Source organism: Pyxicephalus adspersus, chromosome 8 (assembly GCF_032062135.1).
Source record: "Pyxicephalus adspersus chromosome 8, UCB_Pads_2.0, whole genome shotgun sequence".
Taxonomy (NCBI): Eukaryota; Metazoa; Chordata; class Amphibia; order Anura; family Pyxicephalidae; genus Pyxicephalus; species Pyxicephalus adspersus.
Window position 1 is genome coordinate 1,886,020 of NC_092865.1, and position 18,863 is coordinate 1,904,882.

At 43.4% G+C, this 18,863-nt stretch overlaps 2 protein-coding genes across 2 annotated transcripts in view; both read right to left on the minus strand.

Moving 5' to 3' along the window:
* The window catches only part of IPO13 (importin 13), a 78,483-nt gene extending 77,521 nt beyond the window's left edge, over positions 1 to 962 (minus strand). Inside the window, exon 1 of the mRNA XM_072420643.1 lies at positions 636 to 962. Within this exon, the coding sequence (XP_072276744.1) occupies positions 636 to 692 (57 nt within the window). The 5' untranslated portion in view covers positions 693 to 962. The remainder of the gene's footprint in view (positions 1 to 635) is intronic.
* A 4,627-nt stretch (positions 963 to 5,589) lies between these two features.
* The window catches only part of ARTN (artemin), a 41,489-nt gene continuing 28,215 nt past the window's right edge, over positions 5,590 to 18,863 (minus strand). Inside the window, exons 3-5 of the mRNA XM_072419308.1 lie at positions 12,856 to 12,920; positions 11,200 to 11,398; positions 5,590 to 10,602 (exon numbers count right to left, since the gene is read on the minus strand). Of these exons, the coding sequence (XP_072275409.1) occupies positions 10,169 to 10,602; positions 11,200 to 11,398; positions 12,856 to 12,920 (698 nt within the window). The 3' untranslated portion in view covers positions 5,590 to 10,168. The remainder of the gene's footprint in view (positions 10,603 to 11,199; positions 11,399 to 12,855; positions 12,921 to 18,863) is intronic.

The following is an 18,863-nucleotide window of genomic DNA, read 5'->3' on the forward strand; positions in this document are numbered from 1 at the left end:
GTCTCAATGAAGGAATCACAGAGCTGTCTATTGCGGCCGCTCAGAATTTGTGCGTTGTTTTCTTGGTGCTGATCTTTCAGATTGTTAGAAAACATTTCCCAGCACAGGATAAATACGCATTATTTGCAAACATTAAAAGGACACAAAGTCCCCGACACCCCCCCACCTTCCTGCACCCAACACCGAGGAGCATCAATTAGCACAAATCTAACCCAGCGACTGAAATGATGAAAAATGTCTGTAATAGCTGCGGCTTTTTGCAGCCAAGGTTCCCCGCTGTGTCATATTAAGATGTAAACGAGCACGGGCTCCTTCACGGCTTACAACAAAGCAAAATGTGTGCAGCCCTGGATATATGACAAGCAAGCAACCCATCCCCCCCCCCATCGCTGACAGTGGCAGAGCCAGGCACAGCTGTGCACAGCATTGCTGCAACGTACACATCATATACAGAGACAGCGCTGCCATCCTGCTGACATGCCATGCCTGCGCCTCGTGTGTCACCCAGAGATGAAAGGCGTCACTGCCACATGATATCACAGGATGGGGATGCTGCAGGGAGAGCAGGCAGGGTACCACAATGCATGGAGGGGATGCAGCAGATGTTAGCATGCTGACTGGTGGCAGTCACTTACTTTCTCCACATTGTCCATGGTAAAGTCCAGGCTCTGAGATTCATTTCTTCTCTCCATGGCTGTCAGGAGGGGAAGGGAGCCAGGAAAAGGTGAAGAGGACTGGTGTGCTCGCCCACAAGGAGAGGGTGAAGGTGATTCAGCACATGGTGGAGCTTCCCCTCCGTCTCAGATGGTTGCAGCATGCACGGGACCTGCTCATCTCTGTGCAGCTGCGATGGAGCTCTGGAGGGGGGGGGGGGGGTACTCGCTGTCACCTCCCAGCTGATCGCAGGAATTGCAGGACCTGTGACGATGCAGCGCTCCTCTTCTTCACACCTGCAATCAGCCAACAATTCTCCATCAGATACACCTTTCCCTGCACATTCCCCGCTCAGTTCCCAAAATCTGAACACAGCTCCCCCATATCCCCGGCATACAATGTACACGGCAAAGAGAAACCCATCACCCCGCAACACGTCCCTACAATATCTCCACCAATTCTATTACCCTCTGTGGGTACACTCATATCTGCAAATTCAGCAACACCCTCTGCCCACCTCCCATAGGGTGAATGTAGAGTGCGGAGTGTGCGGTGTTCCTTCTAATGTGCGGGGTCCCCCCATAGAGGGTAAGTGTGCCCTATGGGGGTGTAATGTGCTGGGGCCCCCTATAGGGGGTGAATGTGCGGCATCCCTCTATGGGATGTGTGTGGTGACCCTCTATGGGGTGTATGATGTTTGCCCCTATAGGGTGTATGTGGTTTACCTCTATGAAATAGGGGGGGAGGTGCCCCCCTGTGGGGTGTATGATGTGTGACCCCCCCCTGTGGGGTGTATGATGTGTGCCCCCCCTGTGGGGTGTATGATGTGTGACCCCCCCTGTGGGGTGTATGATGTGTGACCCCCCCTGTGGGGTGTATGATGTGTTGCCCCCCTGTGGGCTGTATGATGTGTGACCTGGTAAAACTCTCTGTCACTAAAGGGACCTGTTACTCATGAATCATTCTATCACTACCGTAAGATTCCTGTTACTGGTGAATCTCCCTGTCACTAACAGACTTGTTACTGGTGAATCTCCCTGTCACTAACAGACTTGTTACTGGTGAATCTTCCTGTCACTAAGAGACTTGTTGCTTGTGAATTTCTTTATCACTAAAGAACCTGTTACTGGTGAATCTCATTTCACTTAGAGACCTGTTACTGGAAAATCTCTCTGTCATTGCCACTGTTGTATCTGTTACTGGTGAATATCCCTTCCACCAAGAGGCCTATTACTTGTGAATCTCCCTGTCACTTAGAAACTTGTTACTGGTGAATCTCCCTGTCAATCAGAGATATGTTACTGGTGAATCTCCTTGTCACTTAGGAACCTGTAACTGGTGAATCTCCCTGTCAGTAAGAAGCTTGTTACTGGTGAATCTCCATGTCACTTAGAAACTTGTTGCTAGTGAATCTATCACTAAAGAACCTGTTATTGGTGAATATTGTTTCACCTAGAGACCTCTTACTGGTGAATCTCTTTATAATTGCCACTGTTGTATCTGTTACTGGTGAATCCCCCTGTCACTAAGGGACTTGTTACTGTGAATCTTCCTGTCACCAAGGAGCCTAATACTTGTGAATCTCCTTGTCACACAGGGACATGTTACTGGTGAATCTCCCTGTCACAAAGGGACTTGTTACTGGTGAATCTCATGTCACTTAGTGACCTGTTACTGGGGAATCTTCCTGTCACTAAAAAACTTGTTGCTAGTGAATCTCTTTATCACCAAAGAACCTGTTACTGGTGAATCTCATTTCACTTGGAGATCAGTTACTGGAAAATCTCTTTGTCATTGCCACTGTTGTATCTGTTACTGGTGAATCTTCTTCTCACTAAGTGACCTGTTACTGGTGAATCTTCTTCTCACTAAAGTGACCTGTTACTGGTGAATCTTCTTATCAGTAAGGGACCTAATATTGATGAATCTCCCTGTCACTAAGGAACTGGTTACTGGTGAATCTCCCTGTCATAAAGGGAACTGTTAATGGTGAATCTCCCTGTCACTTAGGGACTTGCTACTGGTGAATCTCAAAGTCACGAAAAGACATTCAATAGTGAATCTCCCTATCACTAAGGGACCCGTTACTCGTGAATCATTCTATCACTAAGTGATCTGTAACTGGTGAATCTCCCTGTCACTAAGTGACTTGTTACTGGTGAATCTCAAAGTCACGAAAACACATTCAATGGTGAATCTCCCTATCACTAAGGGACCTGTTACTGTGAATCTCCCTGTCACAAAGGAACTTATTATTGGTGAATCTCTTGTCACTTAGGGACCTGTTACTGGAGAATCTCTCTGTCATTGACACTGTTGTATCTGTTACTGGTGAATCTCCCTGTCACTAACAGACCAGTACTGGTGAATCTTCTTATCACTAAGGGACCTGTTATTGGTGAATCTGTCACTGAGGGAACTGCTACTGATGAATCTCACTGTCACCTAAGGACCTGTTTATGTCCCCATGCAGCACTCTGATTGGATGCCAGTGGGAATGATCATGTTGATTGGTTCTCACACATTGGTATAATGATCAGAAAGGATGATCTATGTATAAATCCATGGTTGCAGTGATATCAGTTCGTCACAAGGTGGCAGCACAGGGCTGACATTGTTGAGTGCTGAATAAAGTGAATATAAAGCTAAAGTTTGTTTCAGGGAGTTTTGGCCACAGATTGTTAGAATTCAACATAAAAATATTCAGATCAACTGTTCTCATATCTACCCGAATAGGTGAATTTATTTAATAATAATAATATTTGCAGCTGACGCTGATGGAAATGCGTGTAATGAAATGCAGAGCCAGGGGTGGACATAGGGAGGTGCAGAGGTTACCATTGCACAAGGGCCCCGGACCCTTTCCCAGGTGCCCCACAGGGACCCCAGTTTAGTTCTGCACAGCGCACTTTTGGCTATGGCTGCCACTGAGCAGAATTAGGATGAACAAGGGTGGAAATGGTAGTTTATAAAAGAAAAGAGTTCAGGTTCATTATAAAGGCCAACTCCTCCACTAAATATTAATAGATTTGGTGCCCCTATTGCTGGGGTATAATCTGAGGAATACTTACCTTTACCCCACCCTCTTCTTCCTATCGGTTCGGGTTGTTATCATAGGATTAATGAAGCAAAGGTGGAATGATAGCCAATTACACGCTTTACTTTTCCCATCCCTGCCCCCCCCCCTTAGTAAAAATGACAAATTGCCTGAATTTGGGGTTAAATTGCCTGAAATCTGAACAACAAGATGCTGCAGATTTATCTCTCTAAATTTGGATCTTTCCCATGCCGCACGGCGTTCACAGGATCCATGTGCTTTTCCGGTGACTATAAAACATGGGAACGCGGAATTCTTATGGATTAATATGCAGGAGAGCTGCCAGTCTCCTACACTGAACACATGCTGATGAAAGGGATCTGCAATCATTTAGCTTTATGTAAACCAACTTCCCGGCCAGTACATTTCCAGGCTATTTTTGTCATGGAAAAGTATAGGTTTAGCATCTTTTTCAGTAAGTTGTTACATGCAAAAATGTTCCCATATAATGAATGTGTAAACGAGCGATGGGATATTTTTGTATTTGCTTGTTTCAATACGCTAATGGGAAGATTGTATCCGGTGTGATAAAATAGTGAAGGGGATTTAAGGTTAGGAATGCAGAATGTCCTCCATCCTATCCTTCATATTCTCATTATTCCAGGCGGGGGTCACTTCTGCCTTTAGGAAAAGAATGTGAATGGGATCGGATTCATGTAACAGTCAGAAAACAAGGAAAGTAATTCAGTGATCTCTCTAGCTTCTTTTAGGTGGGCGCACCACCCGGCACTTTTTAATACCCACTGGGCAATTTTTGGGTAGTTACTGAAAAGTTGGGTCACAATACCGGGGCTGCCACCCGCCTACAGCTCCTTCCCACCCAGCTGAAATAAGTAGCCTTGTTTTCATCCCACCGGAATGACCTGCAGCTAATGATACTGTGGAACCTTCCAGAAGAGGAGATTGCTTTGATGTGTAAGGAGATTGAACTCCATAGCAAGCTGAGACACAACAATAACTACTTGTATATGGAAAGAAAACAATTGCTACAAGCGAGCATTTAGTATACTTGTTCTTCATTGATTTTAATTGCAGTTTTTAAAGTTGGTAGCAAGTCCCTTAAATAACCCAATTATATTTATTACTTAATTACGCAATTAGGATGAACTGAGCATGGTGGCTCAGTGGTTAGCACTCCAGCTTTTGCAGCGCTGGGTCCCAGGTTCAAATCCCAGCCAGTACATCTGCATGGAGTTTGCAGGTTCTCTCGATCTGCATGGAGTTTGCAGGTTCTCCCCGTGTTTGTGTGGATTTCCTCTGGGTACTCCGGTTTCCTCCCACATGCCGTTTGGTTAATTGGCTTCCCCCCAAATTGTCCTTAGACCTTGATAATGACATATGACTATGGTAGGGACATTAGATTGTGGGCCCCTTAGAGGGATGGCTGGTCACATGACTTTAGACTTTGTACAGCGCTGCCTAATATGTCGGTGCTATATAAATACCGAGTAATAATAATAATATTAAAAAATGTGTTTGTGTTAAAATACCAGACAGCAGCTTGGAGAGCCGGATATGGAATGGGGCTCCAGCGGTCCAACACGTGTCCCCGGACTCCGCTCCAATCAGCGGGGCTCTGCTCATTAAACAGAACCCAGGGCTGCCATCAGACATTTCCGGACCCCCTCACCTCCATATGTAAATGTTCCAGCAGGGCAATGATCACTTTATTCTGATCCGGTACCGAGGTACCCCCTACTAACGGCAGCTCTGCATTATATATATTATATTATATTTATTCCTCAGATGATAATATATTGGACCTCAATCACAGATCTCAGAATCGAGAGATCCGGCCATTTATCTGGTGTTTAAAATGTTACACTCCAAACAGCCGATATTAAATAATAACTTTATTCCTATAGTAAACAGGCAGCTATACAAAAATAGAGTTTTATTGATTAAAAACAGTAATTAGGTTAATAAAACAGTACAAAATATTTCCGAACGACTGAAACACAGCGAGCCTGACCGCTTCATCTTGTAACAATTTCCTTTTCCTGCGTCACACACATCAGATCAGAAACCGACGGCTGACCCCCTTGTAACGTCTATACAACGGCGGCTCAATGCAGAAAATAGAAATCTTTAAATATTAATGACTTTGCAATATATAAATGAGGTTAAGAGATTAAGGTTAATAAATAGTCTTTTGTCTGTAATAAGAAAACAAACCATACAAAATGGAACACAAATAAATAAATAAGTTAGATGTAATAAATAGCCTCGCCATGAAAAAAAAAACAGCCCGAGTCTCCTAAAGTAGAGCATTGATTGTAGAAAATCTGTAATAAGTGACTCCTGATAAAATGATGGATTTACTGACACAAAGGTTGGTGGGGGTGGGGGGGGGCAATTATAAGGATTTGCAAAGTGCCCCAGGTATGGGCAGGTTAAAAAAACGCTTAGCTTGCCATCCAGCACCCTGCCTGTCCCAAGAATGTGGAAGGAAGATCAGCATTTGCATGGTTGACCTCTGACACGTTCCCCTGCACGCTATAACTGCACTTGTGAGCAAAAGCCAAATTATGAAAATAATGAAATAAGAAAATAATTCAAATTGACCTGCAGGGTGAGAATCTAATGTCCATTATTCTTTAAATTGATAATAATGATCTTATATGATCCATATAGAGAACTCTCTTCCCAACTATTCAATGTAATGTCATTACAAAGCACAAGGGGGCGCTCTCTGCATCTGCAGGACAAGAAGTTTAAGCTCCGGATAAGGAAGGGATTCTTCACTGTAAGGGCTGTGAAAATGGGGAATCGGCTCCCTCAGGAAGTAGTTTCAGCAAGTTCTATAGATTGTTATAAGAAAAAGCTGGATGATTTAGTTATAAATCATTTTATGTTATAAAGATAACAGAGGCTGCTGATCCAGGGAACATCTGATTGTCTTAAAGGATCAGGAAATAATTTTTCTTCCCTGTTGGAGCAAATTGTACCCAGGGTTTTTTTTCCTTCCTCTGGATCAACTATGTCTTATAGGGTTTTTTATCTGGGAAACTTAATGGTCTTTTTTTTAACATAAAACATGCTGAAACACCACCAGCAATTCATGTCCACACCCACTGCGAGTATCTAAAGACATAATCATGATCTGTATGATCTGCTGCAGCACGAGGTGAATATAAATGGCGGCTGCAATATTGCCAATGCTGTGATATCTGTGCAGCATGCAACCTAAACTAACACTGTACGGCATTCTATATTCCTTGCGATTTTACCTGGGGGGATGGGAATATTTTCTATTGGGGTTTGTACTGAATTTGGGCTCTATTTATAAAACAGGGAATCCAACATTCCCTTATGGGAATCATTTACTGGCACTGAAACACATGGACCTGGAAGATTACCATGCAATGTATATGAGAATGTTTTATAAATAGAGACTTTTGCTTTTTTTAAATTATTATTGTATTGCGTTAGCCCAGCTTATTTTATTTGAATTGGCTGCCCAACGTACAACAGCGCACAGAATATTCTGCATGCTGCAAAGCTCGGCATACAGCAACGCACAGCAGTGCTGAGATGCATTGGGGTGCCATAGGAACAAACGTTAACCCAGCGCAGCAATGCATGTCTGCTATTACCGCACATGTGTGACCAGATCCTCTCATTGGAGAGATAACAGAATTTTAAAATAACAGAAGAAAAACTTTTCTGAAGGCTGAGGTCCAATTGCTGCTCACGACATTAACTGATAAAACTATAACTGACTTTTTTTAACTTTTTCACCGGAGACGGTCACATGGTCACATGGTCACCTACACATAGCAAACTCATCCAATCAGCAGCTGATCGTAAGAAGTTTTATTTTTTGGTTCTGATTGGTTGTGAATGGGCTGTGAATAAAGTACACAAGTTCTATTGTCTATAATGAAGAAGTTATCTTATTGGATTGCTATTAGAGGAAATGATGGGAGGAGCAGCACCTCGTACATGGAGCGACTAATAGATAAGTACAGACATACGGATCGGATCAGTAGTTTGCGCCCAGAATCGGCAGATGTGTTTCTTTATACTGAAAACCTTCCCCGGCTCTATCTGCAGCCTGGCCGGTCCGGGTCTTGTTTGGTCCATTTATGGCCCATTCAGCCCAATTCTAAATAAAATATTTGCCCAATCTTTTCCTGACGTCGTCACCTTGTGACGGGGGACAGACAGGGCTGCCAGGAGCCAAGCGTATAAGCCCTGAAACCGAGTTCCCATCCCCTGGTGGGCAACCGGCCCTTTAGAATGAAGCCGCAATGCCCAATGGGTTAATGGGTCTGATTTAGCAAAGCTCTCCAAGACTGGAGAAAATAGACAATCATGGGGGAACCTGGGTGATCCAGCAAACCTGCAATGCATTTCCTAATATATTGTTATTTGGCAATCTTGGAGTGTTTTAATAGATCAGACCCAATATGTGATAACAGGAGGATGGCAATGACTGCTCACTTATTCTACCCCTGGCCATACACGCAGCAATTACACTTCGAGCAAACAGGAACAGCAAATCTGATCGGCCACCAACATTTGTTAAAGTTGAGCTCAGCAATTAAATATAGAGGAACAAAAACTGCAGCTGATGCCTCGAAACCCATCTGACATTTGAAGCCGAAGTTACAGCATATTCAGAACTAAAAGTCCAATTTCTCCATCTGGTTCTGGCCGGGTCCATTACACAATTCCTACAATTCGGCCATAGCAGACAAGCAAAGCGGTGATGTCACTTCATGAATCCTGGCTCTGTGATATTTAATCCCTTCCCGCATCGTTTATTCCCAGCCGCTGAATGATCCCGGGTGCGGCCAATCATTTCAGTAGCAGCGAAAATGTCCCAAAACTTTCGGATTAGATGAGCGATGAATACGCTGATGATGGAACGAGTCGTTCATTTTATGAGGCATCTGATTTATAGTTGGAAGGATAGCAGGGAACTGTCGCTGACTTTTCTGCACTCGGCTCCGTTCCATTTATTTGGATCGACCGATTGCATAATATTTTAGAGACTTCCTGCTGAATGTAATCCTAAAGCTGAACCTCCAAAAAATATACAAATCCACTTTGTAAACCTTTACAACCCCGGGTTATTCTTTGTACAAATAGCAGTCACACCATCACTGCCCTGTATATAGATTGCAGAGAGCAGAGCTGTGGGAGGAGCCTATAAGACCCACCCACTACAAGCTGACTGTAGAAAAGTACAGAGGGGGCGGAGACTAGACCAGTCACCCTGCACAAGAAGAGAGAGCAACAGTGACCGGTCTTTATTACAGGAAGTGCTGGATGAAACGTTGGATTACTGCACAGAATTTGAAGAATACATCAAATGCATCCAGATTTAAGTAAGAATACACATGAATCTTGGATATCATGAGCAAACAGCAAAATACATGTTAGACAGCACGGCCAGTTCACTTTACTCTTTGGCATTAAAACTTGTATCTAAGGCTAGGACTGAAAAGAAAGAGAAATCCAAAATTTTGAGCCATTGGAATAATTCTTAATTCTGAAAACAGTGGAAATGCTGACAGTTCTCTGAGACATGAACTAAATAAAAAAGAATTGACAGGATTCTGAAGAAGAAACCAATCAGCTGTCTTGCAGTGCTTGCTTGCTAACAAGGAGCCAATAAGAGAAAAGAGAAGGATGGTAGAGAGATCCGCCTCTTCTGTCGCTGCCCAATCAAAGGCTGGGGGAGGGACTAGACCTGTAAGGGATACTTAACTGCAGCATAGAAAAGTCAGGTCATGAGGGACAGAACTTTGTATCTCTTTGTATATTTAGCTGTTCAGCTTTAGGAAACCTTCAAAGCCTTGTAAACACAATAAGTAAAAAGCATTCAGACCTCAGTCTACCTCGGTAAGGCATAAATCAGTGGCGCCCCCTGCAGTATCCTGATATGTATCTAGAAGTGCGAGGCAAAGCGTCTGAACTACCTGCGTCTGTCATTGCCATTGGAGTAAGGAAACCCCTCTTACAGTAGTCGGGTGACAGTTTTCTGCATTGGTGCCCTTTAATATAACAATGCCGTCCATTGTTGGGTATGTGAAGCTCGCAGGAGCCGTGTTTTGGTCTTTCCATAATCCGCATCCCCCGCACAGCAGTCCCAGCTGGCCCTTCACTTTGAAGGAGATGCCATGGGGGTTAAAGAAAATAAGTCATAAAAATCTTTTAACATAGCAGCAGCACTACACAATCTTCCGGTGCCATTGGCCGGTGTCATTGGGGACTCCTAACTGAAGAGGTGAGGGCCGGACTGGCCCCTGACCATCTCTGCTTCTGTTTTCAGTTTCCAATTCCTCCATTGTTCAGTAAGATGCCACGTACAACCGGCCACGTCCCGGGGGTCAGGCTGCACAACGGCCTTTTACGCTTCTTGGTGCAAGGAGCTCCGAGGTTTTCCCTTCAATCTCCAGCCCCCGCTCAGCGCACGCAGCTGCAGTTAGCCGCCGACAGTTTGGGCACGATCTGCCAGTTGTTGGTGATGTCCATGAAGGCCACGTTCTCGTAGCTGGTGGGCCGGCAGCAGGGGTGGTTACTGACCCTTCCGTGGGCGCTGTGAGTGATGTGCTTGTTTTTGATGAGCGAGGTCAGCGTGACGTCGTAATTGTTGCGGTGTTGCTGGCACGAACCACTGCAGTAATAAAACGTGATCCATTCCTCCGACTTGAAGCCCAGCCCTAAATCTCGCACCCGCACCCTCAGGCTCTGCCTGCTGCAACCTTTTTCCCCATCGCCATTCTTATCCTTCTTCTTCTTGTTTTTTTTCGGCTTCCCCGAGGTGTCTGATGAGCGCTCCAAGCGAAGTAAAACGTCCGGCAATTCGTCGTCGCTGGGCGCTTCCAGGGTGATGTTTTCTACAAAGAAATGGAACAACTTTAATCAGTTATTCATCATTTCCTCTGCTAATATAAAATCTTGTATTCTGCTAGCTGAAAGGAATACTAATAATAATAATAATACTTCTCATGAGAATTCCTAAATCTTTCATCGACCACGAGGTCCCCCAAACGTGACGGTTACAGGACTCAGACTAACGTAATAACTCCGCTGGGAGCTTCCAATACTCAGCTTTAATTTATATTATTCAAGGTTTAAAACTAAAAAATAAATGAGAGAAAGCCGAAAGTTCTTGGCTACAAATTTTTATCTGCAACTGTTCAAAAACACAAAGTTTCTTCTTTATTTAGTAGCCAGTCCCTAAAATCTCATGAAACAATGTGAATATGGAAATCTACGTGCAATTTATCTTTATGTATGTTTTGTACAAGTAATGAAATACAGTTGCTTATATGTGCCAAAAGAACACCTTCTCTTTTTTGATTTATCCTTAACTGCAGATTTACCCCAATTCCTGACTTATAAAATAGATTTATTGATCATAAGGTGGGACCAGGACTTGCATGTATAATAGGTTGTACATAGTATATAAATATTACATCGCTCCCGCTCACCATAGGTAGACGTCCAGGTTGATTTAACAGACACGTCTATATTCTCCTCCACCACAAACTCGGTGTTCCTGGGGTCAGGGATTTCCAGGTTGTCACTTTCTGCGTTGAGTCGACCTTCCAGGATTGGAGATGGGGACACGGTGGTAGCCATGAATGACAGCAGCAGAAGCAGCGGCAATAGCAGAGTCCAGAGTGCTACCTAAAGGACAGAGAAGAACAATGCTCAGCATTCACGTATGAAATCAGCGGCCAGAACTACTTCTCCCCATTGTGCAGCATCACCAAATACAATGCAATCTCTGCATATTAATGAGCAAATTGTGCAGACGATGGCACCTGGAACGGTTCACAGATCTCACCTGCCTCATGCTTGTTTTACATAAAGGACTCATATGAAGCCAGGAGCGCCATTTTCATTGCAAGTCTCTTCTAATCCTCCAAAGCAGGGGTGTCACACTCAAACACACAGAGGGCCAAAATGTAAAACTTAGACAAAGCCGCGGGCCAAACTTGAAGGTTATTGAAAAATTGAGAACGTTTTTCCTTCTCATTAGATATCAAACTTTTTCATAGGGAAACAAAGAGGTTTTGCTTCACGTTCAATCTGGAATAAGCTTATAATGGAGATATAGTGCCGCTACTACAATTCCCTGCGTCTATAAAACAGTCCAATGCGGGGCCACACACAGGCAGAGAGCCCGCTGGTCTATAGACACGAGTGATGCCGGGAATTCTAGTATTGGCGCTATATCAATGCAGCGGCGGGTCAGCTGCAATTCATATTTAGAATTTATTTGGGGGCCAGATTTTGACACCCCTGATCTAAGGAACCCTCTCTCAACCTTTTTACCCCAAAGGAACCTTTAAAATCATTTTCAGGTTCCAGGAATTCTTTCTAAAGTTAATTCGCTGGGGGTGATTTGCAACCATATCCCTGCTATTGGTGGTCAATGGGAAATCTTCATTGTCTTCTTATTGTTGGTTCTCCCAAATGGCATTGGGCCCAGAACTACGCGGGCACCATAAAAATGGCGGCCCCTTAGCCAAAGCTCAAGGACCCCCTAACAACCTCTAGAGGAACTTTATGCTTCCATAGAACCCTGGTTGAGAATTAGGGTCTAAAGCAAATATTTTCAATCTTTTTAACATGGAGGGACCCTTAAAAATGGTTTCAGGTCTTTAGGGCCCCCCTTCTATATCCACAGATCACAGTATATTAGTGTGGGGGTCAGTGGGAAGAATTCCTCTTACATTGCTGGCCATTGGGAAGAATGTCACCCTTACAGATAGCCAAAAAGATCATTGGGGTCACTTATACTGACCTGAGTGGGGTAAACTGCTCATTGCCCAAGGAACCCCTAGCGCCCCCTGGAGGAGAATGATGGTCTCAAGCATCCTGGTAGATCATCTACAAACCACAAGCTCTTTCGGTTCATAGCAGATTTCTATCTGTTTATATATTTATAAATGATTTATGTATCTTGTGATTGCTCTTGATGAGTCACATGGCACTCCCTGAATGAAGCCTAATGTGTCTTGTCTCCTAATTACCGATCAGAAATAAATCAGATTATGCAGATTGAGCAGTTCAGGTCTTCACCTTTGGATGTGGTCCTATAAATTTGCAGAATCCCCCATTGCTATGAATGGACTCACCTTACAGCTCCAGGGCGGGGATGTCACACAGAGGGATCCTCTTCCCATGAACGGCTTGGTCCTGTCTGCAGAATAAAAGAGAAGATGTTATGAGAATGGCCGCTTGCTGGAGAGCTGAACAAAAATAAAGCAATGGCCGTTATGTTTCTTCCAATGGACATAAAAAGAATTTGCAATTTTATCGCATGAAGTGCCGGGTGAGGCTGGTAATGCCCTGTGGGGTTTTATCTTTTATAGGTGAAGTTGGGAAGGAAGGGGTGATAAAACCTGAACCATTGATGGTATGACATTCTGACATTCCCTTGAGGAATTCTGTCGACCTCCTAACCTTTTCCCTGTATCTGCAATATCCAGTTTGTTCCCCTTGGAATTTTTGTCTTTTATATCCCCCTCCATATTCATGGATATGCTGGACTCAGTGCCAATAATAAGACCGATATCATCATTTCTGCCTCCATTTAACCCTGAGGAAGCAGAGTGAGATCTGTGAAATGTGTTGTCAGCCTTTCTAAAAGCTTTGATAATAAAAAAAAGTAAACTAAACCAACACAACGCACATGTGTGGTCCCTATAGGACCATTGGGAGCATATATAATCTTTGGATATTTATTATAGGGATAATACGTGACATTGTTTCTGCTTATTATGTCATTTTAGAGATATTTATGTTTATATAATTTAAAACAAGAACATTTTTATAGAAGGGAGTGTTCACCAGTTTGGCTGTTTATAAAACTTATTTTAGGATGTGATACCCTTAACCTGCCGCTCCATGAGAAATTGGAACGAAGAGGAAGCAGTGCAATCACTCCCGAGATATTATCGGTTACAGATGTGCCTTTTGCTCATCGGCGCTCCTTCTTTTGTTTGCTGATCCCCACATCTGTCAGACATTAGGCTCTCATCCTGTTAGGTGATAGTACAATGTAATACAATGAAGGAGGCTGAAGAAGGATGCCAGGCACGCGTATACGAGTCGGAGTAATGGCTTAAATCTCTTTCATACTTGTGGTGGAAAACCGTGGAGAAAATTGCACCATAGTTACTTATTGGCAATGGGTTGTGGTTCTTCCTCCAGAGAAAGCAACCGCCAAACCAAAAGCAACTTAACCTATAGCCACATTTTTTACTTTACATATAAGGTGTTTTTTATTACTATTTTTCTTTTTTTTATTTGAAGAGGAGACCCCTTACTTTCCTTTTTATTCTTGCAATGGTAAGGACTGAATGTGAAACCTGCACGTATGAATCTCAGGGGGCTTCCTGCTGCTCCGTCTGCGCATGCGTGAGATCAGGACATTCCTCTAATGTAAAGAAGTCTCAATCTCACACATGCTCATTGTTTTTCTTTTACATTTTCCTGAACGCGTATCATTGGATCTTACAGTGCGAGATCCGGTGACATAGGAAGAAGAAGCCGAAAGAAGATGGCGGCGCCCGTTGTCCAGTCCGTGCTGAATGGAAGGAGGAAGACGAGACACTGCAGGGCGGACTGGACTAAGATCGTGGATGGATTGATGGATTTTCACCTACAAAGGTGTTTTATTTTGGTACTGATAGTTCCGCTTTAAGGAACCGTGCCGCAATCCACACAGCCGCATGATAGATAAATGAATGGGTGAATAAATGGGTGAAATGTGAGAATTATTTTGCATTTCTTGACAGCAATAGATCCGTGCAAAGTGTCTTAGCATTTTGAAGTCTCCACCAAGATGACAACCTAGGAGAATATTAGTAAATTGGTTGTCACCCATCAGAGAAGCAAGGCGGAATCCCCAGGGATTATTTCTATGAAAGCTGCAAATGTTTATATATTATAAATGACGATGACATGATAAATCCTCGCTGAGATTGTACTGATTGGGTTTACCTGAGGCCGGAGTCGCTTGGCGCTCATCTCCTGGTCCGGAATCGTGCTACGCGGGGGACATGCTGTGACAAGCAGCTTACAAAGGAGAAAAGTCTGCAAGGCTCTCAGTGGATTGTGGAGAAATGTTTGTGTTCTGCTCATTGTACGGGACCTGTCAGGACAAGAAGGAGTTCTCCATGTGCAGCGATGACTCCGAATGTTTAGAATGACTTTGGGAAGCCTCCAGGTTGGAAGTGTGCACAATGCAGATTACAAAGACAAATGCCACCTAGTTTGACCTCTGCCAGTTACTCGGCTGCCTGTGGAATATTCTGCCAATTTATTTACAGGATGGGTAATGCCGAGAATATGGACCGAGCAGCTGCAGAATATAAACTGGACTTTCCGAAATCAAATCATGAAGTTTCTCAAAATTTGGTAAAATGCATGGGAGCCAATGGAACTGGCAGGCTGGGTCTTGTAGTACATTTGTCCTTCAAGCAGCCCCCATTATTTTCCTGCCCTGCCTTTGTTGCAAATGTGTTGGGTGGAGTTGGGTTCCATTCTTTGATGGCCCACCAGAGGCTTTATTGGCTTTCCCATTGGAATGAATAGGGTTGTGGCATGCAGAGGAACACCTGGCTGGGGCGCTTTTGCAGCAAAGGGAAAAATTGCTGGTATAGGAAGGAAAGTATTTACACTGCAACCTGGTTCCCTTCATTTTCTGCTATTGCTGCCAATGATGTCCCGTACACCATGGCATTAGGAGGCTGAAGCAAGCTTATGGCTCCATAGCTGCCCCTTCCTGTGGTTGTTCCCTGCAGAACTTGGACCTGGAGCGCTCAGCTCGGATCTATTCCAGGTTTAAGCTGTCACAACCCCAACTAAGACACGGAATAAGCAGCACACTGAGCACAATCTTTGCTTGATTGATTAGATCCTAGGGAGACATTAAAGGTCTAATAAACCCCTAAGCCAAGTGCACACCAATTCATGCAAAGAATGTGTACAAGGAAAGATTGCTCATCACATATTGGTATCCTTGTCCATGCTGAAAGATTGCTGGAATGGGAAGGAAGACAGAAATATAATAAGACAGGTTCACTTCATTTCATGTCCCATATGCCTTGGCACTAAAGGGCTTAAATAAGATAATGGCTCTATAGGTTCCCCATAGCTCACCTGGAACCTGCAGCATTAAACCCCATTAGACTCCTTAGAGGTGATTGTCCTCTGCAGAATGTTAACATGGAACCCCTCACTTCTGATCTATTCCAGGTTCAAAGCTGTCACAACCCCAACTACAAAGCAAGCAGCACATTGTGCACAGTCTTAGCTTGATTGGATCAATAGGCTGGGGAGATTTTAGGCGTCAAAAAAATGCTGATATCTCAGTAAAGAGTACCTGTCACATCCAATGATACCGTGTGTTAGCAATAGAGTGCACACAAATTCATGTATAGGATGTGGGCAAGGAATAATTACTCAGCACATGTTTGGTATCCTTGCATATGCTGGAATAAAATAAATAATTCCAGGACCTTAAAGGCTTATAAAAGTGTCACCTGTGAATAATTTGGGGTTCTGTAAATTTTCTTTTTTTGGATGCATACAGCTTTATATTTAGCATTTAATTACAGGACATGACCTCAAGGATTCTCGGCATATGGCAGCATAAGGAAACTAGTATCTGAGGATTCCAAGCAGCGGCTGATCCAGGCATAGCTTCTTGGCAAAGTCAGGAGGAGCCCGGCACATGGAACTTAGCTTACTCCATGAGACACAGGCGTGCTGCAAGCCATCATACAATCCCCAATTACTAGCAATGATTTCATTTCTAGCTCACACAACACACTCCAGCCAAACATTACAATTGTGCTTTGTTATTTATTCCACTGTAATTCCAGCAAACCTAACCAATCTACTTACTCATCCGCTCAACACTCCTGAATCTAAGCACTGAAAAATGCAACCATTGCTTTAAAGCAGGGCTGTCAAACTGTGGCCCCCAATGTCCTTTTTTTGGCCCCCAAAGGAATCCTGAATAAGAATTGCAGCTGACCCACTGCTGCATTGATATAGCGCCAATACTACAATTCCCAGCATCACTCACGTCTATAGAATGGTGATCGGAAGATCTAAAACTCACAAAGCTCCTTTCACTATGGTGATACCTAGGGGTCTATTTATAAAGCAGTGAATCTGACATTCATAGAAAAATTCCCAGGTGGAGAATCAGTTATTGTCATTGAAACACATGGACCTGGAAGATTCCCCATCAGGGAATGTTTTAGTGAATGTGAGATTCCCTGCTTTATAAATAGCCCCCTAATATGTCCAATTTATAGCCATGTGCACCCCCCGTGTGCTTTTGTTTTTTGGTATTGCAGCTTCTCGGCAAATGGACAACTACTGGGGTTTTTGGTTGAGGGGTCCATAATAAGGGGCACCATATCCTATCATATTGGACCAGTTTTATGAAAGCTCCCCAAGACTGCAGAAGAGAACCTGGGTGATCCAACAAACCTGGAATGGACCCGGCCCCAGGATTGAAAACATTTGCCAACTAATAGCAAATTATTTTTAGTAAATCTATTCCAGGTTTGCTGGATCATCCAGGTTCTCCCATAATAGTTTATCTTCTCTAGTCTTGGAGAACTTTCATAAATCAGAGCCATTATATGTCCATAAGGGGCCCTTTCCTAGGGGACCCCCGGGTTCTATCAGTAAAGCATTGGCTGCAAGTTTCCTAATAGGAGAAGAATTTGTATTTTTCGTAGATCCCCCGGTCAGTCTGGCTTTCTTTCGCCAGTGGAATGGGCAGCGCAATATAACAAAGTTTGGACACAGACAATTATTCTCGGTGCAACGCTCCATAGCATTGAGTTATGTGTTGCTGTGTTTTGTGGTGCATTGCATGAGAGGCATTAAGGATTCCTGTGAGGAAAGGGGGGCATTTAAAAGAACCCCACAGGACCATTATTCACAGGTTGTTGCACCTTGGCATACAGGATGTAATAAAAAAGTAATAACTGAATAATAATATACAGTCCCAAAACTTTTCCTTTATATGAATTTATGAAATACCAAATACAGGAAAGCTGAATGATGGGTTTAACCCCGACCACCAAGGGTTCTATTTATAAAATATTCCCCCAGTCAATTCATCAGAAATTCACTGACAGATGGTCCCATTTCAGTCCCTATTAAAACAATGACTCGTTCTGCCACCTAGTGGCCAATCATCAAACATGCACAGCTGTCACAATAGAAAAAGAATGTGAAACAAAAATTATGAACAAATTGACGGAAATCATTTATAAATAGGGAGACAAATGTGATTGTTACTTTTTATAAAGTTTCTTACATTACACCAATATTCAGGACAACTGATAAAAAAAGAGGAACATAGGGATTTCCCTCCATATGGGGGTCCGTAGGGAGCTGTGCTGATACAGCTGCTTTGTGAAGGTTGGCCTCGGAAGTATTGTGGGTTGGTACAAGAGAGTACTATACCGAATTCTCCTGCCTGTTATTTGTTCCAGAAGCTTTGCAATGTCGGAAAATTACACTTAACTGTAAATTGCAAACATTGGCCATATGGCACACAGTGCGGAGTGAACCTTTAAGGGTTCAATTTTCTCTGCGTTTAGCTCTGAGCAGGCCAGATGTTATAAATATTGTGCAAAATATATTCAAAACCTGCAAGCAAAGCTCTATTAGTAAGTCTTGTCAATGGTAACCAATTATTATTAATAAACAGGATTAATATTGAGCCAACATATGACGCAGCGCTGTACATTAAATAGGGGTTACAAATGACAGACGGATACAGACAGTGAGACAGGAGGAGGAGAGGACCCGAAGAGCTTACAATCTAGGAGGTGGGGGACTATCACACAATAGGAAGGGTTCCCACTACGTATTGTTCTCTGCACTTTATATCAGAATTAGCATGCAGAGCAATGTGTTACCAGTTATGCATTTCTCTGCAGTGCATTTTATGAGCGCATTGTTGCATGTATTTCTGTCCATTCATTGTAATGATTACTAGATTGTAAGCTCTTCGGGGCAGGGTCCTCTCCTCCTGTATCACTGTCTGTATTTGTCTGTCATTTGCAACCTCTATTTAATGTACAGCGCTGCGTAATATGTTGGC